The 27,994-nt window shown below is 57.8% G+C and overlaps 1 protein-coding gene across 2 annotated transcripts; it reads left to right on the top strand.

Moving 5' to 3' along the window:
• The first annotated feature begins 49 nt into the window (after positions 1 to 49).
• On the top strand, positions 50 to 27,813 carry KCTD5 (potassium channel tetramerization domain containing 5). 2 transcript variants are annotated; one of them, XM_007181967.3, is made up of 7 exons: positions 50 to 332; positions 12,272 to 12,380; positions 14,045 to 14,136; positions 16,101 to 16,196; positions 19,486 to 19,611; positions 22,371 to 22,429; positions 26,125 to 27,813. In XM_007181967.3, the coding sequence occupies exons 1-6, from the start codon at positions 81 to 83 to the stop codon at positions 22,413 to 22,415; spliced, it is 720 nt and encodes a 239-aa protein (XP_007182029.2). In that variant the 5' UTR covers positions 50 to 80; the 3' UTR covers positions 22,416 to 22,429; positions 26,125 to 27,813. The 2 variants fall into 2 exon arrangements, with proteins under 2 accessions (XP_007182029.2, XP_057385880.1); XM_057529897.1 differs by lacking the exon at positions 22,371 to 22,429.
• Positions 27,814 to 27,994: the final 181 nt, after the last annotated feature.

Below are 27,994 nucleotides of genomic sequence, written 5' to 3'. Positions count from 1 at the left end.
GGCGGGACGGAGCTCGGAGGACTGTATTAAAGGCCGGACGCTTCCGGTATAGAGGAGCTGTGGCGGGGCTTGCTGGGATCATGGCGGAGAATCATTGCGAGCTGCTGCCGCTGGCCCCGGGCGGCCTCGGGGCGGGGCTGGGGGGCAGCCTGTGCCGCCGCTGTAGCGCGGGGCTCGGCGCCTTAGCCCAGCGCCCCGGCAGCGTGTCCAAGTGGGTCCGGCTCAACGTCGGCGGCACCTACTTCCTCACCACTCGGCAGACGCTGTGCCGGGATCCGAAATCCTTCCTGTACCGTTTGTGCCAGGCCGACCCCGACCTGGACTCGGACAAGGTGAGGGCCGCGCGGGCCAGCCAGGAGGGTTCGGGGCGCCCTGGTCGGCGGCCCGCCGCACGCCCCCTGCCCCACGCTGAGGAGACCCGCCCCGGCTCCGAGCCCCGCGCTCCCCTCGTCTCCAGCTCGACCCGAGCCCCCCGACTCCCTGTCCTGGGCCGGGGAAGGAGAGGATGACGCCCTGGCGCCCACCACCCTCGAAGATCCCCAGCCAGTCCACGTCGGGGTGTCTCTCTGTCTCGCCCTCTCTGCTCTTCGGTGGAGGAGGTTTCGCAGACCCCAGACTCTGCTGTGGATCTACTTTCTTTTCCTCCGCAGATTGTTTTGCCCCTGGTGTGAGAACACCTCTTCTCCGTCCCAGTGTACTTAGTGGCTCTGGAATCCGAGAACCCTGGTGTTCTTCTCATCTTCTCACATTCCAGACGTTTGACTTAACGTTGGTGTGGGGGGTTGACACGGGTGGCCTGCCTTTCCCAGTGACTTGCATTTAGAGAGTTGGTGCTCCATCGTTTTCAGCCGCAACACGCACCCACTCAGCACTCTCAGAAAGTGCCGTCCATAGAGTGATTTTTCAAACGGAATGTTGCTCATATTAAGGGGTGGCTTAGGGGTGTTAAGGAAGGGCAAAATAGGAAATCTTTTTCAATCTACTTTCTAATTAACCTAGTTTCCCTATTGCCCTCTCAAAAGGATAGGAATCTCTAGCTTGGTTTGCTGATTGCCTTTCATCAGATTAAATGCTCATACTGTTGTGCAGATGGTACTAGAAACTATTTTAATTATTACCTTTACAAGACTTGTGTGGCTGAAGAATATCTCTGGAGCTGAACAGCATTGAAACTCATAAAAGGCTCTGTTGGAAGAATAGTTGTTACCTGTATTTATCCTAGGCAGTTCACAAACCTTATTCTAACTTTCCTGTGTCTTTCACTCGAGCCTACATAATTGCACTTGGCTTTGTGCCTTGCCAGCCCAGCATTTGCCAGGCATAGGCTTCCCAGAAAGATTCAGATCCGTCTTCAAGATCCAGAAGCCTGACACAGACCATCCTCTGTGTGGCATGACCTTATGATCGGGAAATGAGAACTCGAGTTACCACAAAACCACCAGTCATGGGTAGAAATCAGGATTTGAGATGCCAGCGCTCCGGTACCCTCCCCCACCCCCCCAGCTGTTTCCATTGCTCATTTGACCAAGCTCTCCACTCTTAGAGAATTGACCTCCCAGAAAATGATAGTCATCTCCAGGATAGAAATAAGCTTTTGTTAGCTATGATTTTCCTTTTATAGCGTGGGTGTATGTTTTACTGTTTTGTTTTTCTGTTTAAACAGTTGGCCTTAGTGGTCATTCACTTGCATTTCTACTTGAGCGTTTCTTTTTTGTATATTGAGTCCGATTTTACATTGCTCTTGTCCATTGGGTTGTTTTGAGGCAATGGCTGTCTGTTCAGCACTGAGACAATTATTCAGAGCTGATTAACTATAGTTTGCCCAGTTAAGTCTTTACTGTCTTAAGACTACTTAAAAAAATTATGCTTTACTGTATAGTAGTCCTTTGGGGAGGGTAATTTATCAGAGTATGTCTATGTTGAAGTTGCTTTTTTTCACCATCATCCACTTAACCACATTTGATTTCCCAATTGTAAAATTGAAACTTAGAACATAAAGGTAATGCAGCAGATACAGTTTCTGTCTCATAAAATAGTTGATAGTAAATATGGGTTAGTTTTAGCCACAGATGTGAATTTGCCAGAAAGAGTAATGCTAATTCCCATTAGTCATGGTCGTAGAGTGTTTTACCTCAAATGAGAAAATGTATAAGGTACTCATTCTTCTCAGTTTTTTCCCCCTTTGGTTCTGATGAAAGAATGTCCCAGAGATTCACTCCTAGATCATTAAACCTTGAGTGAGGAATCTGAGGATGAGGGTGGAGGGAAAGGGGTGTTTGGAAGAGTGGGATGCTAGCAATTATGTGATGGAAGAGAAACAGGATGTTGAATCACATGTAAAAATCTCCAAGCCCTGACCTCATAGTTAAGATTGATGAAAGCATACCTCACAGATATTCACAGGGCTGGATGCACCTGGTGGAAGATTTCCTGCTGGGCATTTGTCTCCTGTTCATTGAGCACCTGGGCTTGCAGAGTAGTGCTTGGGTCGGGGTTGGGTGGGGAGATCAGGGGGAGGAGTTCCAAGAAGTGGAAGATCTGGAATCTTTCAGGAGCCTGATGGGTTTGGAGTTCACTGGGAGAGTACCTGGAGCTTGCTGTTAAACGCACAGTGTCTGGCAGGGAGCTCAGTCATGAAGCCCTGTGGGAGTGGTGGTGTCAGGACATTTTTCTGGAGGAGTGCTTTGTTAAATAGCCGACAGGTTGTTAGGGAGGGTGGGGAGCTGGGCTGTAACTGGGACCCACTGCCCACGGTGCCCCAAGCCGCTAAACCCTTACCCTCTTGTCTCCAGTTCTGACTCGGGGCCCTTGCTGCCACGAAGTTCTCTCTATAGATAGCCCAAGTGTGAATTCTCACTTCCTCCTGGTGCTTCCCCAGTGGGGCTGTGTCTGTGTTATTCATTTCGGCATCTGTTCACCTGCTATCCTGGGTCATTTTTCTCTCCCCTGTTCCATCAGGGGCAGGCCAGGTGTAACACTCCTTCCCAGAAGTGCTTTGTAAATACTCGACATGTGATTCATTTGGGTTATATCTCTCTCTATTCCATGGTACCTGGCCCAGTGGCATTGTTGAAAACAGATTAGAGTTTGTTCAGAGCTGAATCAGTCCCTGTTTCAGTGTGGAGATACTTTAGGAATAAAAGGGAAACAGGAAATACTACTTGGTGGTTGGAAACCACTCAGATTAAGTAGGATTTGGGGTGGGGGGGCATTCAGTCTCTGCACCTGAGCCAGGCCTCGAGAAAACTGTGTTTCACATGAGCTTTTGCCCTTCAACAGGGCCGTTGTCCTGGCTTTGGGGTTGCAGATGTGGTGGCATCAGATGGGTCTTTGAGGGGTGGGGCCGTCGAGGTGCTTCCGATGACATGCCATGTCCTCTGCAGTTCTTTGCCTGTGCCAACCCCCAGCGTACTTGGTGTTGGCTAGAGTTTCAGGATTAGAAAGATAGTGAGTGAAAGGAGTTTTACGGACAGGGCTAAGTGATGGGGGTGTGGGTGGAAGGACTATCTTTTAAGCTGCTTGGCAGGAGAAGTGGGGATTACTTAGAGTGAAACGGCAGATTATGTTCTGTGTGACTAAGTCAGAGGCGAAAGGCTGAGAGCATTGTGAGCTCCAGTGAGAGGGCTGGGTCTCCGGTCTGAGGCCAGGAGTGGGGGTCCCGAGCCACTGTGCATTTCGTCTCACGCTTTGCTTGAGGATTGGCTCTGAGCGTATTCTCAGCCCTGACCCCACGCCTGGCTCAGGCCCTGGGCAGGTGGTGGCCCAGTGCAGTGGGGGTTCGCTCGCCGTGGATGCCATGGTCACCTCTCCACAGGGCCCCTCGGACCTGAGCAGGGAAGCCCTGAGGAAGGGCTTGCCTTTAGTGAGGAGAGCTGTTTGGGGCATCGGACACAGCCGTCAGCCATCTGAGGGTGGCTGGGAGGAAGTGGTCGTCAACTGCAGAGCAGTTCCTCTTTCCCCCGACCGCACGGGCAGCCTTCACTCGCTCTTGGCCAGTGGGACAGTGACTGGTCTTGGTTTCGAGCAGCAGTCAGAAAGCTGCGGTCCACCTGCCTGGTTTTGCAAATAGAGTTTTATGGGAACCCAGAGATGCCAGCCCCTTATGGCTTGTCTGTGGCTGCGTTCCCCTGGAGTGGGTGCACATGGCTGCTTTCCAGGGATGCTCAAGGACAGCTTTCATTGGGCCAAGAATCTTTAAAGTCCTTTAGAGGAGCTGACTCTGTGTGGCACCCAGGGAGGGGTCTGTGTGGCCAGGGTGCCAGCAGGCCACCTTGAGCACTGGTGCTCTCCCCAGACTGCAGAGCGCCCAGCACATTCTGGTCTGGAGTTGGTGGGATGTGGGTGTTGGGGGTACGGGGCATTTTTCATGGTGGCCAAGTTAGACTTTGGACTCAGGCCTGACTTTGACTCCACCCACAACTTAACCTGCCCTGCGATTTGGGGTTAGTTAATGTACCTCTCTGAGCGGAGTCACAGAGGAGGAGTTGTGAGAATTAAGGAAGCTGAGGAATATGAGCCCTCCCCCACACAGTGCCTGGTGCTGGGTTGTTGCAGGAATTAGAGATGGCTCTTAGTAGTCTTTATTTTACTTTTGTACTTTGTTTTTAGAAAGAATGTACCAAGAATGCTTTTTTGTCCCCCTCAGAATTTGTTTTTGTTCCTGTTAGTCACTTATTACACACTCCCTCACTTGCCGCAAACCTCATGCTGCTGGCAGGTAGCTCTGGTTGCTGGGCCAGCCTCAGAGGGTGGGGTGTGGCAGCCGGGCCCTTCAGTGCCCCCTGCGTCCCAGACGGACACTTCTTAGGACAGGCCCTGGAGGGCCGGTTCCCAACTCTGGGCACTGGAGCCTGTGCCAAGGGGGAGGGGCACAGCTTCCTGGGCAGCCATCGAGTTATCGTACAAGAAACCTGATGCCCTCGAGCCTGGAGAACACAGCTCCAGAGTTCAGTACCATCCTCCATGTGTATTTGCGATGGGCTTGTGGCATCAGGGAGGCGTCTGAGCGGGGGTGTATACCGTTCATCTCTCCTCGTCATCCGTATTATGTTCTGTGGGTTTTAGTTTCCTCAGTGGTTGGGCTTCCAGGATCCTGGCCTGGTGTTACAAGTCAGCCTCCGTTGGGGCTGGTTCTGGAGGTGATGAGCTGGGCCAGCCCATCACTGCCACTACGTAGGCCAAGGTAGGTTTTTCGAAACAGGTAACGGAGAGGCAGGCAGTCCTGGGCGCCAGGCAGTCCTCGGTGAGGAGGGGAGGTGGGCGAGGGTGCAGAGGAGCCGTGGGCCTGCTCTTCAGCCCCAGCGAGAAGGAAGGGGGAACTCTGCACCGGATCTGCCGGCAGGGCCGAGCGTAGGAAGAGAACAGAGGCCGCCTTGGAGCCAGCAGGGCGGTGGCTGTGGGGCAGCTGCTGGGGAGGGCTCGGGCACCCCTGGGAGCAGCGGGCGTGGTGTGAACCCCTGGCGGGGCGTCCTGGCTGCAGAATGTCCTGCCTGCCTGAGCTGAGTGACTGGCGTCCAGGGGACTGGAGACTCTGGGCATGGAGGGGGGCCTCGCCTCCAGGCTTGCAGAACCACTGTGGGGAGGTTTGCGGCCAGGGACCTTGGGCTCTTCCTACTGGTGCTTCTCTCCCAGGCGGACGTGGTTTCCGCCTGTTTCCATGTCAAGTTGACTTCCTAGTTTCTCTCTCTCTCTCTCTTTTGCCACCAAGCTGAGTAGTGTGGCATCTGTAGGGGATTTATGTGCAGGTGTTCTGTAACTGGAGTGTCTGTAGGGAGGGAAGTACCTGAGAAATCCGGACAGATGGCTGCCCCCTTGCCTTGTGATAGAGATGTTCATAGCGCTGTGACCTGGACGGGTGGCTCTCTGGCTGGCAGGTCCACCCACGACATCCTGCCCACGACTGCCCCACACCCTGGGGTGGCCCGATGCCTGTTTCTGTCTGCACAGTTGATGTGGCATCTGCTCCAAGAAGGCCCTGGTCCTGCTGAGCTGAACGGTCCCTGTGAGCCATCTCCGTTTGTCCGTGGAGCTTGGTGGGACCCCCCCCCCCCACCGCCGCCACCTTAGGTGAATTTGAAGCACATTTGTTCTACGAGAATAACCAGGAGCCTCCTGTGCTGGGGTCCTTTCACATGTCCTCTTGCATTTGTTTCTTAGTGAGCCTCATTTGAGTCCTCTATGTCACCCTAAATTCTGTTTCTAAGCCACATTCTAGGACTGGGAGGCACCCGGGGGTCAGGGCCCTGAGAGCTTGGTGCTGGTTGAGATCTGAGGGTGGGAATGACCCAGAGCCCTTGCTTTTCCTTTATTCCCTGTGTGTGCCGGAGGGTTTCCGATCTCCAGGTGTACACAGGGCATCGTAGGGTCTTATATGGGGAAAGCTAAGTCAGAAGCAGCCAGCACTCCCACACACGTCAGCACAGTTCTGCACATCTGCTGCTTGGACAGGCCTCTAGTCTCTGGGCCTCTGGGCCTCTGTTTCCTCATTTGTAATTGGTGATGTCTAAGGCCTCTTCTAGGTCAAGGATTTGACAAACTGTAGAAAACAAAAGAGAAAAGAGGGCAGAGGTGAAGGTTTTAAGTGAAACAGAATCACTTAAATGGATAATTTCAGAGTGAAAATTATTTCTAATTATGTTGATTGCAAATGTTTGTGTACAGAAAATTCTATGCTTTTGCGTTTAGATTTCAAATGGGGAAATCTGACAGAATACATCTTGCGTTTAGCTTGGGATACTCAACCCTTTGCATTTCTAGTCTCCAGTGGCCGTGCGTTTCTTGTGTTCCATTTCCTCGTGTGTTTGTGGAAGTTGGGAAGGTGATAGAAAGGAGCCAGGTGCAAGCCTCTCCAGAGAATGCACGGAGCTGGAGTGAGACTTGACCACAGAATGCATTTCCGTCTACAGCCTTGCCTGAGAGCCTGACTTCCTCGACCCTCGTTCCTTATGGCCGTTTTCAAGGCCATGTGCATGGTTCTATCAAGGGGGCCGGCGGCCCGCCCTGGACCCACGATGTTTCGCCGGGCAGTGCATTCGAATCTGTCTTGAACGTGAGGGCCAGGCACAGGCGGGCGGGAGAACCTCAGCGGCCCTGTCAGAGCATTACCTCCTAACCAGGGCTGAGGGGTGAGGCTGCTGGGCTGCTCAGAAGGGAGTGGACGGGGTGGGGCTGCGCGGGTTTCCAATCAGGATCGTTTTCTCTGCCTCCATCCATTTTGGGACTGCAGGTCAGGGGTCTCCTCGGAGAGCATGTGACATGGGCTCTGGCCTGTCTTGCCTGCTGGCTCCTCTCAGAGAAGTGACTGCGGGCAGGGTGCTCCTGGCCGTGGCCAGGGCGTTCCCTCTGCGGCACAGGCTCAGGGATGCAGGATTCACAGTTCCCTGGAGCCCAGCAGCTCGGCCTCAGAGGCTGGGCCCCCTTGGAGTGGGATTCGGCCAACTTGGCCATCAGTGAGCCCCCAGCAAACAGTGTGTAACCTGACGGGCATGACCGCCATTAAATATTCAAGAGCCAAGTCCAGCACTTCTCTCTTTTATGCCTTTAGGATGGATGTATATTTTAAAAGCCAGCACCTCACAAGTAGGTCAAATGCAGACTCAGTGAGAAGTGGGGATAGTCAATAGAGAAAAATGATTTGTCAAGCAAGCAATCTTAATTCTGGCTCTTTTACAAAAAAACCCAAAAACCTCAAGCCTTGCCACTATATAAATGTAGCACATGCTTGTTATATAAACTGAGGAGAGGACGGAGGGAGGGAGGAGAGAGATCCTCGTGTCTTGCTGCCTTTTGTAAGTGTGACCATGCCAAGTGCACATCACAAGGTTCTTCTCCCGTGAGCAGGTGATGGATGGGGTGCTGTTACCACAGCTGCCAGTGGCTGAGCCTCGGACATCCCCTTCCGCTGCTGGTGTGGGTGTCACAGAGACCATTCTCTCTATGCTTTTGCATAAGCGAGTCTGAGACTTCTGAATTTGGGATGTTTTGGTATTTTCTCTTTTTCTGTGTTCTGTAGTTTTCTTTATTTCTGCCTTAGGATGGAGGCCCCAGGGCCACTTACAAACACAAGCAACATGAGATGCCGAGGGCCCTGGCGCCCGTGTCAGTCGCAGCCTGGTCACAGTCAAGTGGGCAGGCAGCCCTTGCCGGCACGCGTACACCCTCGAGTGCTGCTCGGGCTCAGGTGCTGGAAGACGGCGTTCCTCCAGAGCTCCTGCCTGGGTGCCTCTAAACGAGAGTCAGTCTGCGGTCCTCTGTTGCCCAAGATAAAGCCCAGTGGAATTTGGGGGCCCTGGCACTCCTTGTAGGATGAGAGCGCCGCCCCAACATGCTGCTGCCCAGTCTCTCCTAACCCTAGAGTCTCAGCCTTGTTTGTTTCTTTTTCTTAATTTCTTTCTTTTTTTTTTTTTTTTTAATTTTGGCTGCACTGGGTCTTCGTTACTGTGTGTGGGCTTTCTCTAGTTGCAGTGAGTGGGGGCTACTCTTCGTTGTGGTGTGCGGGCTTCTCATTGCAGTGGCTTCTCTTGTTGCAGAGCGTGGGCTCTAGGCATGCAGGCTTCAGTAGTTGCAGCACGCGGGCTCAGTAGTTGTGGCGCACGGGCTTAGTTGCCCCGCAGCATGTGGGATCTTCCCGGACCGGGGACTGAACCCGTGTCCCCTTCATTGGCAGGTGGATTCTTAACCACTGGACCACCAGGGAAGTCCTCGTCCTTGTTTCTTAATGAAGCCCATCAGATCAAAACAAATCCACGGGAAGAAACTGGGCCAGAGAGCCCTGTGGGGTCCATGGAGGAAGCTGCCATGAAGCCTCCTAAAGTCTGCTTAGCAGTGGCGGGGCTGGAGGGGCGGGCTTGTCACTGCTAGGGGATGGCCACTTGACCTTCAGTATCTTAGGGTCACCCCATGGGCCTGCATTTCCAGGTCTAGGTGGGTGGGTCTTCCCTCCCGGGAGGGAGTGCTAAGGCCACACTGCTGGGGCCAGCGTGGCAGCTGCTGGACTGAGCTTCCTGCCCTCAGCTGGTGACACCACGTGGGAGAAGCATGGGGTGACAAGGGTCCCAACTGAAGCCCATTCCAGCTTCCCCAGTCCCCTGGAGGCCAGCGCAGGCAGTGCGTCCTGGGACACCCAGGGAGCTGGTGCCCAGCTGTGGGCAGCCAGTGCTCTGGTGCAGGTCTGGATGCCCAGCACCCAGGCCTCTCTTTCTGGGGTGCTCTCGGCCCCAGCTTTCTAAACCCATGTGTGGATTGAGTGCCCAGGATGGCCTCCTCTAGGTTTTCACATGGGTTTTTAAGATAAGCCACGGACTGTGCGGTGGGGGTGGGGGTTGGGGAGGGTGTCACTGGAGGCACTGCCTTCGCTTCCTACCCGGGGAGGAGGCGTGGAAGGCGCAGGCCTCTGAGGGCCCGGCCAGGTGTGTGCTTCAGTCTCCTGGCTCTGTGCTTCCCCATCTCTGTGGCCAGAGCATGTGGCTTCCTCTGCCTTGGAATTTGTCCCAGCCACCAGGACAGGTCACGAGCCCAGCTCTGTCACCTTGAAGAGATGTTGGACTAGACACAGACCGTTAGAGCCAGAAGGGCCCCCGGCCTCCTCTTGGCTGAGTATCTCATGTGACAGATGGGGAAGCTGAGGCCTGGAGAGAGGAGCAATGTGCCTTGAGTAGCCGAGCGTGAGCCTGGACCCCAGGGGTTCGACCTCCGTGCTCCCGCCAACTGTGGCTCTGTGCCCCCCTCGCTATGGTGCCAGCTCTCTCCCGGCTGTGCTCCCGGCATCTCCAGGGACCAGAGCCTCTCTTGTTCTCCCGGTGGGCCACCAGGAACATCTGTTGGTGGATACGAAGCCTGGGTTCCAGACCCTGAGATGCAGGTGGGGTCCTCTTTGCTCTTCCACCCTTGGGCCTGGGCTCCAGCCCAGTTTGCAGCAAACGCCTTGGACTCTTTGGCCTTGTTCTGGAAGTATCCGTGAGGCTGCTCCTTTTATGAAGGCAGGGGTCCCCACACAGCGACGGGCCTGCCCCTCCCTTGGATGGCTGGGTAGTTGAGCATGGAGGCCACTTGCCTTTGAGCACAGGGTATGGGCGGGAGCATGTTGGGGAGGCTGGTGGGGGCGTGCTGTCCCCCAACCCCTTGCTGCTGCCTCTGCATTTGCCAGCCTGGGTGCTGGGTCCCCAGTCTCTCCTGGGGAGTCCTCAGCTCCCCGGGGTTAGAGGGCCTCACCTCAGGCACCCTAAGATGGGGCCACGAGCCTGGCCTGATGTGCGCCGAGCTGAGGGCTGGGCCTGGGCAGGAGTTCCTTCGGAGCATTGGCCACGTGGCCTTTTAGTGAAAGAGCCACCCCTGTTCAGCAGCCTCCCGCCCCTGCCCTTCTCCGGGTCAGCCTGGTGTGTGGAGGCCCAGCCCCATCGCTGGCTCTCCAGTGCTCTCCAGTGCTTGGTCAGGGGTCCCTTTGTATCTGGGCGGTGGCCCTCTCACCTGGCCCTGGGCGTGCCACCACCACAGTTTTGTGGGCTCACCTCCTTTCCCTCCTTCTCTGTCCCATCCCCCATCCCTCCAGGCTTTGGAGGCCTGGGTCACTTCCTTTTCCTCTCCCGCCCACTCCCAGTGCTGAGCGAGATACCCAGTGTGTCGGTGGCATAGCCTTGAGACCTGTCGTGGGACCTCAGCCCCGTGTGACAAGGGAGGCTCCCTGGGGTGTCCTGAGGGCGGAGATGAGCCCAGTCCCTGTCTGATCTTTCCTTCTCGATCTTCTGCCAGCTGACTGTGGAGGTAGCAGTGAGCCGATGAATAATTCCTGAGCTTGGCAATCTGCACTTGTCACGCTTGGGCTCTTTTCATCGGCAAGGTGCAGGGGAGAGCCCCTGGATTCCGTGTTGCGGCAGCTCCATCCTTTTCTTTCCAGACCTCGGCCCCTTTGTAGGAAGTGGCGGCTGTTTTTCACCAGTAGAGAGGCTGCTGAAGCATCATTCTTCCAGAAACCTGTCCCAGGGGTCTTCTGGCCTTGCTTGGAGAAGAGGAGGGGTCTAGGGAGTCTGGAGAAAGGGCTGAGGAGCCAGGCCGGGAGGCAGGGTCCCTTGGGACAACATCTGACCAGTGCTTCCTTAGATGAAGTTGGGGGTCTGTGTGTGGTTGGATGCTGCCCTGGGGGCTAGGAAGCCCATGGGGGGACCAGGCGGTGGCCTATCGAGGCAGGAGGTTGGGTTGAGCACCCAGGGCCTGTGGGAGAGAGGAAGGGGCAGAGGTGCTCCAGGCTGAGCGGGGCCTGCCCACCCATCAGCGAGGCTCCGGGTCCCGCTGGCCCCACATCCGGATTTGATCTGAGGAGAGCAGGTTTTTACAGCTTTGTGGACTCGGGAGGAAACCCTTGAAACCACCAGGTTTATTACACGAAATTCCAGATTTGATGCTCATGAGTGAGAAGGGGGCCCTAACACAGCACTCCGCTTCACGGTTGAGATTCCTCCCAGTGGGAGTGAGCTCTGGGGACCGTGGGCTCACCACGTCCAAGAGGTTCAGGGGGTTCCACCTCGCCACCTCCCTGCCAAGATGCCTGACGCTGTGTGCCGTGGGCAGTGAGGGTCCCTAACACTCAGAAAGGCCCTGGCCCATGGGGGCGAAGCAGGGCCTGCCCAGGTGTGGAGGGAGCGCCTTCTATAGATGGACCCCGGGAGGCGCTGCTGTGGGGGAGGCCTCCTCGGTGGTCAGCAGTCTCAGGGGAGCTCTAGGGTCACTTGGCAGCAGAAAATGAAGCTGTGTTCCATGAGCCTCTGACTACCCAGTCCTGCCCAGCGAGGAGCCCCGAAATGAGTAGCGGCGGCCCGGGTCACGGTGTCCTTCAGATGCTGACCTGTTGGTATCAGTCCCGCCTTTGAGAGCATCCCATGGGGGAAAGTGTGTCAGGTTACTCTTGTGGGACGGTTGCTGAAATGAGAAAAGGATGAACTCGCCCTCAGGAATTATTGGAGCTGTGAGGAAAGAGGCCTTGTACACAATCTCCTTGCCTCAGAGTAAATAGGGAGGTCACCTTGATGCAACAGAGCTTAAACTTGGCTTCACTTGCAGTGGTGACAGATCAGGGTCAACGGCTGCAGGTGGCTGGAAGCAGACGACGCTGCTTAGGGGTTCCCTAAAGCGCCATAAACACTGATCCTTCCAGTTGTGTGTTAGACGCGTACAGCCCACAAGCCTCCAAAACCCCCTTTAGCTGTGGCTGGGCTGCGGGCCAGCTGTGGGAACTGTGCTTTCTTGACTGGGATTCACCTTGGTGTGTTGTTCTTTGTAGGATGAAACAGGTGCCTATTTAATCGACAGAGACCCCACCTATTTTGGGCCTGTGCTGAACTACCTGAGACATGGAAAGCTGGTCATTAACAAAGACCTTGCCGAGGAAGGTGAGTCGCAGGCGGGACCGGGGTCGGGGTGGGGGGGGCCCTCCCTTGCTCTCCAGCTCCATCCCTCACAGATGCTTATCTCAGAGGCAACAGGGCTGCTCGGTGCTGCCTCTTCCCCTTTTTTTCCTCCGGGAAGCTGAGACAATCCAGAGCTGGGTGGGGGCCGGTTGGGACTGCAACCCATTCCCTCCTTCAGGCGTCTGGTTGCTGGTGCCGTGAGGGTGGGGCTCCTCCCTGGGGCCCGCTGCTCTATGGTTGCCTTGATTCACACAGCTTGGGGCCCGCCGCCTCCCGGGGGTCCCCGGTCTCGGTCACCCCGGGTCTGCTCTCCTTCTGGGGCAGCCCTGGCAGAACCCCCTCTGAGTTCTTCCTGCGTTTCCAGATGCCTGCCGTACTATGGCTCCCAGCTCAGGGTCCGGGTGGTGCTGAGAGCCCAGGGCTCTCTCCCCTTTGCTTGTTGAGCTGAGCCCGCTGCCTCCTTCTCTCTGGGCCCTCTTGCTCCTCCGACTGCGTGTCTGCATCTTCTTTTGCAGCGTCTTTTTCGTGCACACACGTGTGTTCTGTGTGTGCAGCTGTACAGTTCTAGGCAAACTGTTCCCAGCCTGATTTGCTTAGAAAGCAAATGTGGTACTTGCCACAGATCAAGCCCCTGCCGCCCGGCCCCGCTCACCTATCTTCCATCAGCCTCAGATGCAGTGCTTTTTTTCGGGAGAAAGGCCCCCACGGGTGCCGTTTCCCATCTGCCCCTCAGAGCACGAGGGGCGCCTGGAGCATCTGGATGGTAGAAGGCTGGCCCTTCAGGCCAAAGCGCTTATCCTGAGGCTTCCGGGGCTTATTCGCAGCCCCACAGTCCCCACCCCTGGATCCAAAGGGAAGGGTTGATAGGACGTCGCCCCGCATCATCCTGAGATGGGACGTGCCAGGTGCACCTCCCTTTGGGGCCTTGAAGAGAGAGACGTCTGCCTGGGCGGTGGCTGCCCCACCCCCCGCTCTGCTGAGTCCCTGAGACCTCATTAGGCTGCAGCTCGAGGGTCAGACAGAGTCCACGGCTCTGAGCTCCCGGTGCCGCTAGCGCAGGGACCCGCTGTGCAGAGTGCAGACTGGTCGGGACAACCAGGCATGGTGGCAGCAGGCATGCACCTGACCTTCTGGAATACCCACGAGGAGCCCCCGAGGCAGGGCCCCTCCGATCCTCTCTTCAGAGTTTCCTGGCCGTTCCGAGCCCCTAAATTGGGGACGTTGCAAACGGCAGGAAAGGGTTCCTAAGCTGGCAGGACTCCCGCAGCTGAGCAGCCTCTCAACCAGCCATCTTCTGACTGACGCAGGGACCCATGTGAGGCGGCCGCTAGCCCAGGACAGACGGCCGCAGGCTCTGGAGGGGGTCTGTTCGAGAAACGTCCCGGGCACCCGGCGTGAACTCAGCACCCAGAGGGTCACCTGGAAGGACGCGGGCCAGACGTGTGTCCACAAACATGCCCTTTCTCCGTGTGCGCCCTGGGGCCCTGAGAGCCAGCGGTGTCTGCAGAGTCTGTAGGATGGCAGGACAGGGGCCGGGGGCTTCCAGTGGGCTGGGCTGAGAATGGGCCACTGGTCCACTGAGGGGCAGAGGCACAACGTTTATTCTTTGATCTAGTGGGAATTATAGTTGTTTTTCTTTATTCTAGGGGTGTTGGAGGAAGCAGAATTTTACAATATCACCTCACTAATAAAACTTGTAAAGGATAAAATTAGAGAACGAGACAGCAGAACATCACAGGTGAGACCGGTGACTAAGGTGCAGGAACCTTCTGAGGCCTGGCGTAAAGACGCGGCTCGCTTCCCTCCCTCCTTGCTGACCGGCTTCCTCTGGAGTTGTCCTGGCGCCTGTGGCCTGCCCTCTGGACACCTCCCGCGGTGCTGCCAGCTGGCGCCCTGGCCGGCACGCAGGGCACGTGCTTCGGGGGCCCCACTCCAGTGGGGAACGATGAGCAGCTGCTGAGGAGGACGGTCCAGTGAGGGTGAGGAGGGGGCAGAGGGAGAGCAGGAGGCCTCTGTGGGACTCGAGTGTGTGGCCGTCTCGGGGAGGGTATTGCAGACAGGGCACAGCAAGTGCAAAGGGCCTGTGGTAGCTGAGTACTCAACCCATTCAGGGGGCCAGCGTGGCTGGAGGAACAGCACAGGGCAGTTGGCGGCAAGCTGGGCACAGACGGATGAGGTGGGGGTCCTGTAGGTGTGTGTAGGCACGATGAGGGTTTGGCTTTTACCAGGAAGGAAGGGCTCAGTAGGTACTCTTTGTGCTGGACTGTGTCCCCAGTGGTGCAGAGCTCCATGTGGGACCCATTTGCACTTGACCACAGTCAGCAGTGCCAGGGCCAGCACGGCCACTCTGCTACCCATTAGGCCAGTGTTGTTTGAGGTGGGCTGTGTCTAGCACCTCCCACGAAGGGAGGTGCCAGAGTGTCTAGGCATTAGTCTTTGTTGCGGTGCCGGCTCTGCACTTGCTAGCAGAGCGCTAGGCCCTGCCCGGTGGGTTCCCTCTGCCAGGAGGCTGCTGTGAAGTGCACTTTCTCTCAGAGCTTCATGCCAGACTACATGAAGAGTCTCCGTCCACTTAAAACCCTTTCACTGCCCCCCACCCACCCCGGGCTTTCCTGCTGGGCGCCCGGCAGGCCCTGAGCTGGAGCTCTTGGCCTTTGTGAAGAGGCTTGCTGACAGCCTGGCCTCTCTGAGTGGCTGGTCAGGGGCCAGGGGAGGGCACACTGGGGCGACGGCATGGGAGGCTGGGACCGCCCACCACACAGCCCCCGCCCTCTCCCTGTTTCAGGAGCCACGGGACCATCGGGACAGCGGGAGGGGCCTGGGGAGGGGGCAGGAGATGTGGCCACGAGCTCCCCAGTCATCTCTGGCCAGTTTGAGGCCTCTTTCCCCTCCGCCCAGCCCCCCTGGTTACGAACCCTGTGACCTGGGCTGGCACCAGCCCTCTGTGCCTGTGTCCCCCCTGCATGGTGGATGTGGGAGAGGCCCCCTCACAGGCTGGCAAGGGGATTAGCAGGCTCAGGCTGAGCAGCGCTCAGTGTTCTCCACTGTTTCACAGATGAAAGCACTTGGGCTGTGTGGTGACCAGTGTACTTTGAGCTGTGATCCTGTCACTGACGCGCTGTGTATCGGCTGGAGCGGCAGCTGTATTGGGACAGGCCTTTGGCCAGTGCTCCCCGCGGTGTTGCCAGAAGCCGAGCTTGGAGCATAGCTCAGCGAAGGTCGGGTGGGTGAGTGGATTGGAAGATCCACGGGCTCCTGTCCGAGCTGCTGTGCGTGTCTGAGAGCTTTTTTCTGGGAGCAGGGCTGAGGCTGGTCCTGCCTGGCTCTCAAGGCACCCCCTTAGTTCAGAGACTTTGTGTGGTTCCCCCAAGGCACAGGAATGGCTGTCATCGTGTATTCACATCTAGCCACAGGTGCTCTTGGGATTTCAGGAACATGACTCATTTTATTTTGGAATTCAGAAATGGAAATATTTTTGGAGGTGGATGGGAAAGCAGAAAACGGCAGCTGTTCCAGCATGTTTGTTTTTCTTCTTCGGTGGATGCCTTTGGGGTTCCTTTAGGCATCACGACCTGGGCCCCAGAGGTGGAAGGGAACCGTCGGCCTCCCAGGGCCCCTGTTGCCATCCCTGATTGGCACGTGGGGTGGGGCTGCGAGGGGGCGGGGCACAGGCATTGCCCTCACCTGTGGCCCTTCTCACAGGTGCCAGTGAAGCACGTGTACCGTGTGCTCCAGTGTCAGGAGGAGGAGCTCACGCAGATGGTCTCCACCATGTCCGACGGCTGGAAGTTTGAGCAGGTAGAGTACCCCCTGAGCCTGCAAAACAGTGGATCTTTTAATTATAAAGGCTCTGCTCGGGTCCTCAGGTCAGCTGGCCCCCGGGACCAGTAATGAGGTGTTGGGCGGCCTGCAGTTCATGGAAGCATGGGTCCCCATCATGTCTCCAGCACCTCTCACAAGCAGCAGCTGTACCAGTCCCGACTGGATTGGTCACGGGTGATGGGGGGAGTGGCAAGAGTTGTTCTTAGGGTCCCACCTCCCAAGTCTTCTCTCTGCAGTTATTTTTCTTAGTCTAGCCCATTCTTTTGTGGGAGGACTGTTCTGTGTGCTTTTCTCTGACATCTCCATGTGTCCGTGCGTGTGTGCGTGTGTGTGTGTGTGTGTGTGTGTGTGTGTGTGTGTGTGTGTGGAGTCAATATCCTGAGTGCCTCCTGGCCTGACCCCACCACCCGTCCCCTCCCGTGTCTGCCCTGGCCCCTCCTGGCCCTTCTGTGCTGGCCGAGCAGATGGGGCTCCGGCTCCTTTGTGCTGCCGTTGGCACAGATGCCCTTCTCCTTGGGGCTGCTCTGCAGCCCCCCAGCCCCCTGTCCTGCCCTTGATTGGAAAGTGCTGCTGACTCTGGCTCAGCCATGCCCCTCATTTTCCTCAGCTCTGCTTTTGCTAGGACGGCTGTGAGAAGGGGTGAGAGCCAAGTCTCTTCCGCCCACCCACCGCCCTCTGTCCACAGCGCTCTGGTGTTTCTGTGGGCATGCTGCCTCTCGTCCTGGGGAGCTGCAGCCCGTTACCTGTGGGCCTGAGAACACGGCAAGGATGTCCTCTTGAGTGGGTGATACCTTGCCCACAAGCTCATTGTCGCTGTTTGTGTGTCTTAGGCAGAGACTCTGAGGTTTGGGCTTATGACCCTGCCCGGCCCGAGCCCCGGGCGCTGGTCGTGAAGGGCGGAGACCAGGTCTGTGACCCCAGCCCGCCCCCTCTGGCTCCTGAGAGCGTCCTCTGGTGCCAGCTTTCTGTCCACGGTGGGAAATCATGGGGTCCCCTGGCATCCCTCCTAATTAAGGCTACCCTTTGTTATGGGTCTTTTGAAATAATGAATCAGGCTGTAGAATGCTTGGCAACCTCTTGAAATGTCATGAAAGGTGCAGCCGGCACTTGTGTCCCACTCTCCACCCGGAGATGTAGCCAGCAGGGCTGCTCTGATGCCCTGCCCTTGCCCTGGGGCGGGGGTGTGGAGGGTGTCCAGGCGGGGTCCCGTGGTTGCATTTGCATTCCTCACTCCCTGACCCCAGCACAGTCACGCCAGGCTCACAAAGGAAAGGAAGGCTCCCACCGCCCCTCGTTTTGTCCCTTGGTGTGCAGCCTAGAAAAGGGCTGGGGAGACGGGAGCTGTGGTCACCGGTTCAGGATCCGTGAACTAGGTCACCCTCGCTGTGGCTCCTGTGGAAGGGAGAGGGGTTCCCGTGCCTCCTGCACGGGCACTTCCTCCCCGAGACCAGCTCAGGGGCTTTGTCCTGAGCTCCTCCGAGCGGATCCCAAACCCACAGCAAAGAGCAGCTCCTCTCTCCCCAAGTCTCACCCGCTTTGCCCAGTTCCTCCCTTGGGGACGTGCTCCCCCTGTTCATGCCGGAGAAACTCCAGAACCAGGGTCATGTTTGTTCACTTGTCTACTTCCCAGAAACAGGAGCCGGAACTGCAGGGGAAGAGGGGCCGGAGCCTGGGACCCCGCGAGGTGGTGGGGCTGAACCCAGAGTCGCCTAGTGGTCAGTGACAAGGCCAGAGCCAGGTTCTGAGAGGCTTGCACGCCTCGTGAGGATGTGGTCCCTGGGCAGACCTGGTTATGAGTGGCTGCGTACGCGCTGCTCCGTCTGCATCCGGGGCCGGGCACCCCTGAGGTCCGCAGGTGGCGGGCCTGTCTCCGAGAGGCATTTATGAACCTAGAACAGCCTTCCAGTCTGTTCCTAGAACAGACCTTTTTTTTTTTTTTCCTCCCCTTCCTCAACTCTTTATTTCAGTATCGCTTTGGTAGCCATCTAACCCCCAATGAAAAGCCTAAGGTTTACAAAGAAATTACAAAACAGCATTGCTGCAAGATCAGTCCCATGTTTCGGAAAACAAATACCTGTATGTGTACACAAAACACAAACTCCCTGGACCCCATTCCCTAGCATCCAGAGTGTTATCTCTGGCAGAGGCTGACAGGTGGGCACCCTACCTAGCCTTGGGGGAAGGGTGGGAGGGATGAGTTTCTCGGGGATCTGATCAGTTCCCTCCGTGACCTCTAGAAACCATCCACTTCACTCCACCAGAGAGGCAGGGTGGGCACGCTGGCCCTGGGGCTTTCCTCTCCTTTCCCAGAGCGGGCCGCACCGCTCTGCACACTTCCCTCGCTCGGCGGTGCTCACCGTGTCCTTGTCACTGCACGTGGTGCTCCCGCCCCTGGCCTCTCCTCCGTGGGCAGTTCCATCAGTAGAGAAGGCAAAGATGGAGGGCCTTTCAGGCACTGCCTCGATAATTGTGCCACTGATAGCTCACTACAATTTTAGTGCTTTTCTTTTGATTAAACACAAAGTCCCTGGTGGCTCTGGGGCTAAGCTGGAGCAGGCGGGTCGGCCCTCAGCTCCTGTGTGGCCGTAGTGGTGACCTGGAGGCCCGGGGATGCAGGGCCATGGGTGTGGACACACCCAGACTGAGATTTCGGCTGAGGCGTGGGAAGCCACAGCCCCGGCATCTCTCTTGCCCCCGGCCCTTCCCTGAGCCTGGAGCTGCTGCGGCCCTCCTATGCCCCTTCGCAGTCAGTAGCCCCAGTGGGAGGAAGGCTTGGTCCTGGCTTCCCTGGGGAGGGGCTCGCCCTCACATGTGTGTGGGCGTGTGCTCACACTTGTGTGTTCAGAGCCCGTGCGGAGGGCACAACTTATGGGCAGAGCAGAGTGCCACCGCCCCGCTGCCTGCTCTCGGGCCCGGCCCGCTTGGTGCCCACTCCAGCATCGCATTCCCCTCCCTGGGTCGCTCAGCGTCCCCGGGACCCAGCCAGGAACCTGAGAGGAGCTTGGACGTGCTGGCACAGGAGGCCTGTCCTGCACGTGGTGTGTGTGTACGGTTGCGTCCGAGCTTGAGTGTGGGTGTTCGGGGACTTTATTTTCAGTAAGTTTGTTAAAAGTCTCTTGGCTGAATCCTGTCCCTTAGCTTCCCTGAGCATTGGCCGTCTTTGCCGGGGGTCTTTGCAGGCTATTTCCCTCCTGGCGGGGGGCTGGTCTTGAGCCAAGTGTGTGAGGCTCTCTGCCCACATCCCACTGGCCTTCTCTCCTCCCAGCTGGTCAGCATTGGCTCTTCCTACAACTACGGGAGTGAAGACCAGGCCGAGTTCCTCTGCGTGGTCTCCAAGGAGCTGCACAACTCCCCGTACGGCACGACCAGTGAGCCCAGTGAGAAGGCCAAGGTGGGTGAGGCTGCGGCCCGAGTGCCCTCTGCAGGGCTGGGTTTCTCTCCTTTGCTGTGTTGTTTCTTACTGTCGTCACGGCGCTCCTGGCCGTGCAGGCTTCCTGGCGGCCTGCTCGCCTCATGCTGCTTGTCCATCATCACGTAATTCTCGCCTGGCATATCAGAAGCAGAGTCCTGGAACAGAGGACACGGACGTCCACGGGATGCGAGTGGTGGAGCGTGGGGTTGTTGAACACGCTGCGGCTCCCACAGCCCAGGCCTTCCGCCCTCACCTCTTCTAACCCGCTAGCCTGCTCCTGGAAGTGTTGCTGTCTTCCAGTCCTGCCGGTGGGGGCTACGCTTCTGAGTGATGCCACTGTGGGCTGTTTTCCTGGGGACTGGGGATGTCGAGGCTGGAGGGCAGGGCCTCCTGGTGGCACCCGCCTCGGATACACCCATCCCAGGCTTGGGAGTCGTGCTGGTTTGTAAATGGAGCAGATACGGCAGGTTGTGTGATTTTGAGACTCCACGGAGTGTTGCCTTGGCCTGGCACAGGCCAGTTCCTGTTGAACTGCACCGGCTCCCTGCTGGACGTTTGGCCCTTCTGTCTCCCGAGGAGCGCAAGGGCAGCCTCGTGGCAGGGAGCAGCTGCTACCCTTGCCTGGAGGTGACAGGTTCTAGTGGCAACTCCTCTGGGCTTGTTCCTGAGGTCAGTGACTCCAGATGTGTCTGTCCTTGCAGAGTCCAGCATCAGCCTGGGCAGGCCTTCTGGACCTTCAAGCCAGGTGGTGCCTGGACAGCCCCACAGCCGGCTCTGAGGGGACCCAGGGGCTCTGTGGCGGCCAGCCTGTGTGTCCTGGGCCCACAGGTGGCCCTGGTGGAAGGCTCCGACATGCTGTCAGAGGGTGTTTTGAGTGAGTGTGGGCAAGGCCAGAGGGGTTTTAACTGATGACATTAAACCAGGAGCTCCAGGCCTTCCTCACACTCTTGGCTGGTGCCACCCTGGCTGCTACCTGCCTAGAACTGCCCCTGTGAGCCTTTCAGGGTCTTCCTTGGAGGCGTGGGCTTGGGAATGGATGGCAGATTCACCTCGCCTGCTGGTCCTCCCGCAGTGGCCATCCTCCACTGGTGCTCGAGGCAGCTCTTTCACCCCAGCATGACTGGGCAGTTGTCCAGGCCCTGGGGCCTCCAGAGTCCTCACATCCTGGCCCCCACCCCACCCCCAACCCCTGGCCTGCAAGGGTGCCTGCAGCTGCAAGTGCAGGGTCTGGGCTGTTCCGCCGCTGCCCAGGACAGGCTGTTGTGGGGATTGGTGCAGGTCCCTGCAATGGGCCGGGAACAAAGGGGTCCCGGTGCCATGCCTGGGGACATGCTTCCTGTTGAGTCAGGGTAGGAGGCAACCCCACCTCCCGGAGCCCCCAGCCTCACGAGGAGCCATACCTCTCTGAGCGTTTGCAGGGCTCTTTTGCAAGTTGTCTTATTTTTAGAAACTTTTATTTCTGAACTTGAAAAATTCTCATAGCTAAGTCCTCCAGGGCAACTGCCTGAGCTCATGTCCCTCGGGTGGCTTTTCAGCTGCAGAAGGGATGCGTTTGTGCTGACAGAACTCCACTCATGACCCCAAATCCCTTTGCCATTGAAAGTGCGGCCCTATTTCTCTCTCCAGAAATACCTGGCTCTAGAGTGTGGCAGCCACAGCGGCTTCTAAACTGGGGCCGTGGCAGGAGCTCCCCAGGAGGCGGAGCACAGCCAGGGCCTCCGTAAGCCATGGAAAAGTGTTGAGGCCGGATTGGGGGTCGGGATCTGGGGACACTTGTGCACAGCCTGGTTGGAGCAGTACTTCATGTTCTGAGGACAGTGAGTCCACTACTGTGGACCTGCTCACTGGGTGCCCACAGCACGGGCCAGACACACACACAGACACACACACAGACGTCTTGAGGTGGAAGTGGCAGGAGAGAGCGGGTGGGGGTCGGGCAACTCAGAGAGGGGACCGGTCCACTGAGAGCGGCCACCAGCAGCCCCAACTTCAGGGGCTTCCCGAACCACTCTCCGACTCCATGATCTGCTGGGAGGACTCAGAACTCACTGCTGGCTGTTCTGCTCAAAGTTACAGTTTATTACAGGAAGTACGGAAAGAGGGGGGGTTTCAAACTTGCCAGGGGAGGGTGTGTGGGGCAGAGGCCAGGAAGTATGCCAGACGTGGAGCTCATGTCGCAGAGGTGCTCCTCATGCAGTCAGGATGCGTGGCACTGTGCATGGAGCACCGCCCACCAGGGGTGCCCCGACAACCTCCGTGTGCAGAGATATTACTGGGTTCAGTCACATAGGCATGATTGATCCATTGATCAACAGTTGATCACCCATGTGCCTGATTGCAGTCTCCAGTCCCCCGGCCAACTGACCCCACCCCCCCATCACATGGTCAGACTGGTGTGTCCTGGAGGTCATGACCTCCCAGGAGCTGAGGGCAAAGGCCAGACCTCTGTTTGGGCAAGGTTCAGTTTTTCACAACACAGAGGGAAGGAAAACTCTGGAACTTTGGGAGTGCCGGGGCCCAGGGACGTCGTGCTTCCCCCCACAGTGTGATCTGGACGAGGCTGGCCTGTAGTTCGCCGCACAGCACAACTTCAGGTCCAGCCCTGAGCGCCGTGCTCTCTGCTGCCCCGTGGAGGCCTGGCCTGTCTGGTTGGGCTTCCCTCTGCTGCCTCCCGCCTCGCCCTGCACTGACGGTCCCTCTCTTCTTCTCCTCCCTGCCGCCTGCCGGTGCCGAGCCAGAGTGACGACGAGGACACGGGTCACGAAGGGAATGACTCAGATTAAGTGTAAATGTCATGGTGAGCCTGTGCCCTTGAAACTGACCACCTACCTTAGCCTCCTTGATCCCAGCCCCTCCTCCCCTGCGTCTGTCTCGTGCCTGTAGTTGACAGAGAACCTTCCATGCTAGATGCCAGCGCATAGATCTGCACTGGAGCCAATCTGTCTCGGGGCGGGGCTGTCTGTCCCGTTTGAGGATGACCATGTGGGTGGGGTTGGGACCTTGGCTGAGGCACCTGCGTGCTGTGTGTGTCAGGCTTGGGAAGGGCCTCCTTGCCATGGGTGCCAGCAGCAGGGACACGGGCCTGCGCCTCCTAGGGACACGCAGCCCCCAGCCTGCCAGTCTCCCCACCTTGTCACCAGTCCACCCATGGGCTCAGGGCCAAGGAGTCGGGGCTTGTGCCACAGAGAGTGGGCCCTGATCCCGACACCAAAGCCCATGGCACCCCTACTCCCTCATGCCTCAGACTACGGGTGCTGGTGGAGAGGAGTCTGTGGGGACCCTCCTTCTGTTTGCCCTGTCATGGGAGGCTCCGTGGATGCCCCCTCAGCCCCTCGCTGCTCCTCAAGTCCGTGCTGCCTCCCGGCCCCTCTTGTTGTCCGAAACCCGTGGCTCAGCCAGGATCCCATCAGCAGGGAGCGCCTCGTCTGCTCCCTCGCGTTGCGCAGGGGAGGTTGAGGCCCAGAGAGGGCAGGGCACAGGTGTCATGCAGGGGTTCCCCGCCAAGCCCTGCAGGTGAGGAGCTCGGGAAGAGCCTGTGGCCAGCCATGTGCTGAGAGGCCAACATCTGGCTGTGAGTCTGGTCTGGGGACGCAGACCAAGAATGGCTTTTACGTTTTTAGTGGTTATTTTTCTGGTGATTATGTGAGTGCATAATATCTTCAGCTTTACTTCTTGACTCGGAAATCCTGAAGTATTTACTACCTGGCCCTTTAAGGAAAAGTTTGCTGGGCCCTGGTCTGGACCACTGCCGTCCAGGGCATGTGCAGCACGAGCTCCATCTGTCGTTTTAAACTTTCTAGCAGCCACGTTAAGAAAATAAAAAGATGCGTGAAATTGATGTTAATACTGTTAGCCCATTACATGCATAATATTGTCATTTCAACCTAAAAAATCACTGACATATTTTACTTTGCTCTTCTCTAAGTCTTTGAAATCAGGCGGTAGTTTGCGTTTGTGGCCCGTCTCGGTTTGGAGTGACTGCACCTTAGGGGCTCAGCTTGACTTTGGCCTGGCCTGATGGTGAACTGTGGTAGGAGCCAGGGGCACGGGCTGGGGCGGGGGCAAGGATAGAGGAGCCAACCTCCAGGAGGGAGGAGGGGCTTCTTTCAGCAGCACTGCCCACCCCCCGCCCCCAGTTACAGACTTCACATCTGCTGGCAGGAGCCGCTTCAGTGGCCGTGACTGCCAGGGTCTGGGCTGTGGGAGGGGCGAGGTGGGCTGATGGCAGGGCAGCCCTGGAGTGGCCCTGGCCCCTGGGCCCGCTGGGTTGGGGCGGGGGGCGGGGGTGCCATGTGCCATGCACAGCCTGCTCAGTCCCTGTGGCCCAGCTCAGGCCTTCTTGTGGGCGGCAGCCCAAATGAGAGCTCCTTCCAGGGCAGACGGGCCGTGACCATCACAGGTCCCGGGAGGGGTCTTCTGTCCTCGTTAAGAGATAGTCACTGGGGCTCTGGCTCTGGCAGGGCGACCCCTCCTGTGCTGTCACCTCGCTGCCAGGCTGCGTGGTAGTTACGTGGGCCTTGTCCTTTCTACCACTGAGGCCTGTGAACTCGGACGCCGTCTGCTCTGCTGGGCTCCCACTGAGTGAGCAGCTCTCGGCTTCATGGCCCCCCAAACTCCAGCTTTCCCTGCAAACAGCCACGATGATAGGGCGGCGGACCCTCTTGGGGCTGGGACTAGCGCCATGGGGGCCACAGGGTCTTCTAGGGCTGAGTGGGGACCCACCCTCACCCCAAGTCGTGTCCTCAGACCATGTCCCTCCGACAGGGGCCTCCTGGGCTTTCCCAGTGAGCGGGCGACTCCTGCTGAGCTTAGGGGCTTGTTCTTGTCTGGCTTGAGGAGGGGCCTTCAGCCTGGGGTGCTGTTCCCCCAGCACAGTGGAAGGTGCACCTACCGGGGAGTGGGCAGCGGGCAAGAGGGTGTGCTGCCTGGACGGCCTCAGAGCTGTCAGAGACAGAGGGACAGGCCTGGGGAACCACAGGGATGGGGGGGCATCAGGGGACAGGCTGGAGAGCTTGGGCTTCTCTTGAGTCATTTGAACAAGCCCTCAGGGGACTTGAGAGATGGGCCTTGTGGTTCTGGACAGCCGCCCTGACAGTGAGCAGGAGTCAGGGCCGGTGGTCACTGGCCATGAGCCTGAGAAGTCTGCCTGTGCCCGCAGGGCCTCACTCTGGCTGGGCATCCGTGTGAGCTGGGCCTGACATGAGCAGGGCGTGCCCCTTCCAGGCATGTCCCCGCGTTGCACCGGGTCCAGGGCTCAGCAACACACAGTGTCCTCGGGGCCGTATCTCTCTCAGCTCTGAAATTCAAGTGGAAAATGCTCCCGGGAGGCCACTCTCACTGCCAGTGGGATCGCAGGGAGGGTCATCTTACAGTGCTGGCCTGGGCGCGGTTGGGCTTGGCCGGGACGCGTGGCCTTTCTGTCCTGGTTACTTGGTGCTTAGCAGCCATGCTTGACGTGTCGAAATAGCACAGTTTGCCAACTCCAAAGTCTCCCCTGGCTCCCATGGGGTTGTGGCCTTGAGGAGCTCCCAGCTTGATTTGGGGGAAGATGGGAGGCATGGATGGTTCCAGTGGCGAGGAAGGCTGGGTGGGGGCGCTGCTCTGGCTCCGAGGTGCTGAGGAGGAGTGGGAGGGAGAGGCTCAAGCATGGCGGCCGAGGGCTGGCAGGGTTCCCCAGTGGGGTCAAGTGTGTGTCCCAGAGAGTCCTGTCTGGCTGTAGCAAGGAGGGGACTGGCACCCTCAAGGGGGGTGGTCCATTTATGGAAGATGTGACCCCAGCCAGGCAGTGTGGGGAGCAAGCTGGCACGTATGGATGTGGGCGTGACAGGGCAATCCCAGGGGCCCAGGTTTCTGGGTGTGTGGCTGCAGGGTGGAAGGGACATGGTTTACAATGGGGCATGGAAGAAAGAAGAGGGGCAGGTTGGGCTGGGGGCCCAGGGGGCCTTGGTTGCACACATGTGTCTTCCGCCCGGGATCAAGCTGGGCTGGAGAGAAAATCAGGAGTCGGTGGGCAGTTAAACCGCCGGGTGGGCTTTGGCACCCTTGGGAGCAGGGAGCCTCCCATCCTCAGGAGGCCATCAAGAGAGATGCTGCCCAGAGGTCCTTGGGGCCTCAATGAGGAGTCATCCCCCCGGAGCCCTGCCACATGTCTCAGGAGGCCCGGGAGGCGCCGGGTTGAGGACAGGTCTGCTGCTGCCTCCCAGGCGTGGTCGCTCGGTGGTTTCTCGCAGCCTCCACAGGTTCACTACTTCCCAGGCATGGTGATGTCAGGCTCGGGTGGAGAGGTGGAGAGCTGGGAGGCCTGCCCCTTGTGTGCGGCCTGGAAGTGGGCAAGCTAGGCCTGCACAGCAGGGTCCCCGTTCTCGGACCCTGGCCTGCGGTGGGCTCCACCCCCAAGCAGGGCACTTGGCCTCAGGGCCGTGAAGCTCCCGGCTGCAGGCTGCCTTTCCATTCAAGGCCCGAGTTCTCATTGTCTGCATTTGGCATTTTCAGATTTTGCAAGAACGGGGTTCAAGGATGTGAGGAACACAGTGTTGACAACTGAAGAGATGTTTTACCTTTTCCCAAGATGCAATGATCTGCCATGTCGAGGAAGCTTGGCCGTGAGAAGAAACCTGCTTTTGACAATTTCTCTAGAGATCTGGGTGTGAATCCTTTTTTTGCCTCTGAGGTGGGTGGTGAGAGACAGGACCAGCTGTCCGAGGCCGGGCGTCGCCACTCAGAGGCGGCATGCTGCCTGGGCGGGCGTCTCTGTAGGGACCTCCGCTTGGTTTTCACAAGTGCCGCTCGGGCCTGAGGCAGGGCGCTCCTGACTGACCCTTTAATCACCGAAGATCATTTAAAGGACAGCGTTCTTGGTGCTACATAAACAGTCTGTAACGGAGCCTGGGCCTTGCTGGTAGGAAGTGGCCGCAGTGCCACGGCCCTGGGCTCTGGGTGCCTGCTGGTCACCCTGGCATGCACCAGGCCCTGGTCCTCAGGGCAGGGGGTCTGCTGTGCCTCCCAGACATGACCGGTTGGTGGTTTCTCCCAGCCTCCACGTGTTCACTACTTCCCGGTCCTCCTTCAGAGCTGGGCTCCACTGGCCTGACCCGCCCTGGCACAGTCAAGGCTTCTCCATTTGTAGTTTCCAGGCGAGAGACCTTTGCATCCTTTGCATCCTTTCTTTCCAATTGTGGATAGACTACCCAGTGCTTTCACTTCTTAGAAATGCCTAAAAGTGCTGCTGCCTTTTGGGCTGATCTGTTAAGTCATGTAAAGGGAGGTACAAGTTTTGCCTCGTCTGACCCACCTTGGGGCTCAGGGGGAGCTGGCGCCCATCAGTGCCTTGTTCTCACCTGGGGTGGAGGTCGGGGCGGGAGGCCTGTCCACCCGGCGTCTGGAGCTGAAACTCCAGGTCACGTTGGAAATTGGATGTTTACAGCACATCACAAACATCTCTCTCTCGCCGGCTCTCTCGTGTAACTATGCAGTTCTCTCTGACGTTTCTGGGGCACTGGGGACACAGGCTGCACGGGCCCTGCCCCCTGACGTGACGGAGCTACCGGGATTCCTTTGAAAACCGCTGTCCGCATGCTTTGAGAACAGACCTTCCTCAGCTGGTCGTGGGGCCTGTCCATCTGGGGGGCCTGGCCCGGCAGGCGGCTCTGCCTCCTGACCTCCAGCTTCCAGGGGAGCTGTGCCTACCGACCGCTGTCTGGCTCCAGACGCTTCCAGAGGCTTCTTGCCTGTGCCCTCTTCTCCTTTGCCAATATTACCTGATGAACCAAGTTCTCCAGCACCTAGGACTTACCTCCTCCTTTTGTAAGGTCTGTTGTATGTTGTTAAATGTTTGGCTTCATCCGTTTATAGCAATCTTTCTGCAGGACACACTTGGCCCTGGTGACCTGTCCTCCCGGTGGAGCGCGTGGGGGCTGGGCAGCCCCTCCTTGGCCTCGGGGTGTACCAGTGGGGCGCTGCTGGCCATTTAGCGTTGTTTGATTTGTGACCTTGACATAATAGATAGGCTTGTGGGGTTTTTTTTTTTTAATTTAAAGATATTAAGACTTAATTCACTAAAATTTATTGTAAGGGGATATTTATACTTTTGTACTTTTTTAGGTATCCGTATTTTATCAGCTTACAGTTTAATGCCTAAGTTTCCCCTGAAAATAGCAAATAAAATTGTGTATTTATGAATGAGCGGAACAACTGTTAGTGTCTTAAAATGCACGGAAGAGCCACTACTGCGGAAGCGCCGCCTTGGGCTCGCGGCAGCCCCGGGCCTGCCGCCTGTGTCACTGTCCAGCCTGGGGCTGGCAGGTTAGAGCAGCACAGGCTCGTCTCCCCGCTCGGCCGGGCCAGCCCCCGGCCCCTCACCCAT

Source organism: Balaenoptera acutorostrata, chromosome 15 (genome assembly GCF_949987535.1).
Source record: "Balaenoptera acutorostrata chromosome 15, mBalAcu1.1, whole genome shotgun sequence".
In the NCBI taxonomy this organism is placed as follows: Eukaryota; Metazoa; Chordata; class Mammalia; order Artiodactyla; family Balaenopteridae; genus Balaenoptera; species Balaenoptera acutorostrata.
This window is presented reverse-complemented; position numbering and strand designations above follow the sequence as displayed.

Coding starts and splice junctions, on each gene's coding strand:
- KCTD5 (XM_007181967.3), top strand. CDS start 81: ATGGCGGAGAATCATTGCGAGCTGCTGCCGCTGGCCCCGGGCGGCCTC. Junction 12,381..14,044: donor CAAAGACCTTGCCGAGGAAG/GTGAGTCGCAGG, acceptor TCTTTATTCTAG/GGGTGTTGGAGGAAGCAGAA. Junction 19,612..22,370: donor AGCCCAGTGAGAAGGCCAAG/GTGGGTGAGGCT, acceptor GTGCCGAGCCAG/AGTGACGACGAGGACACGGG.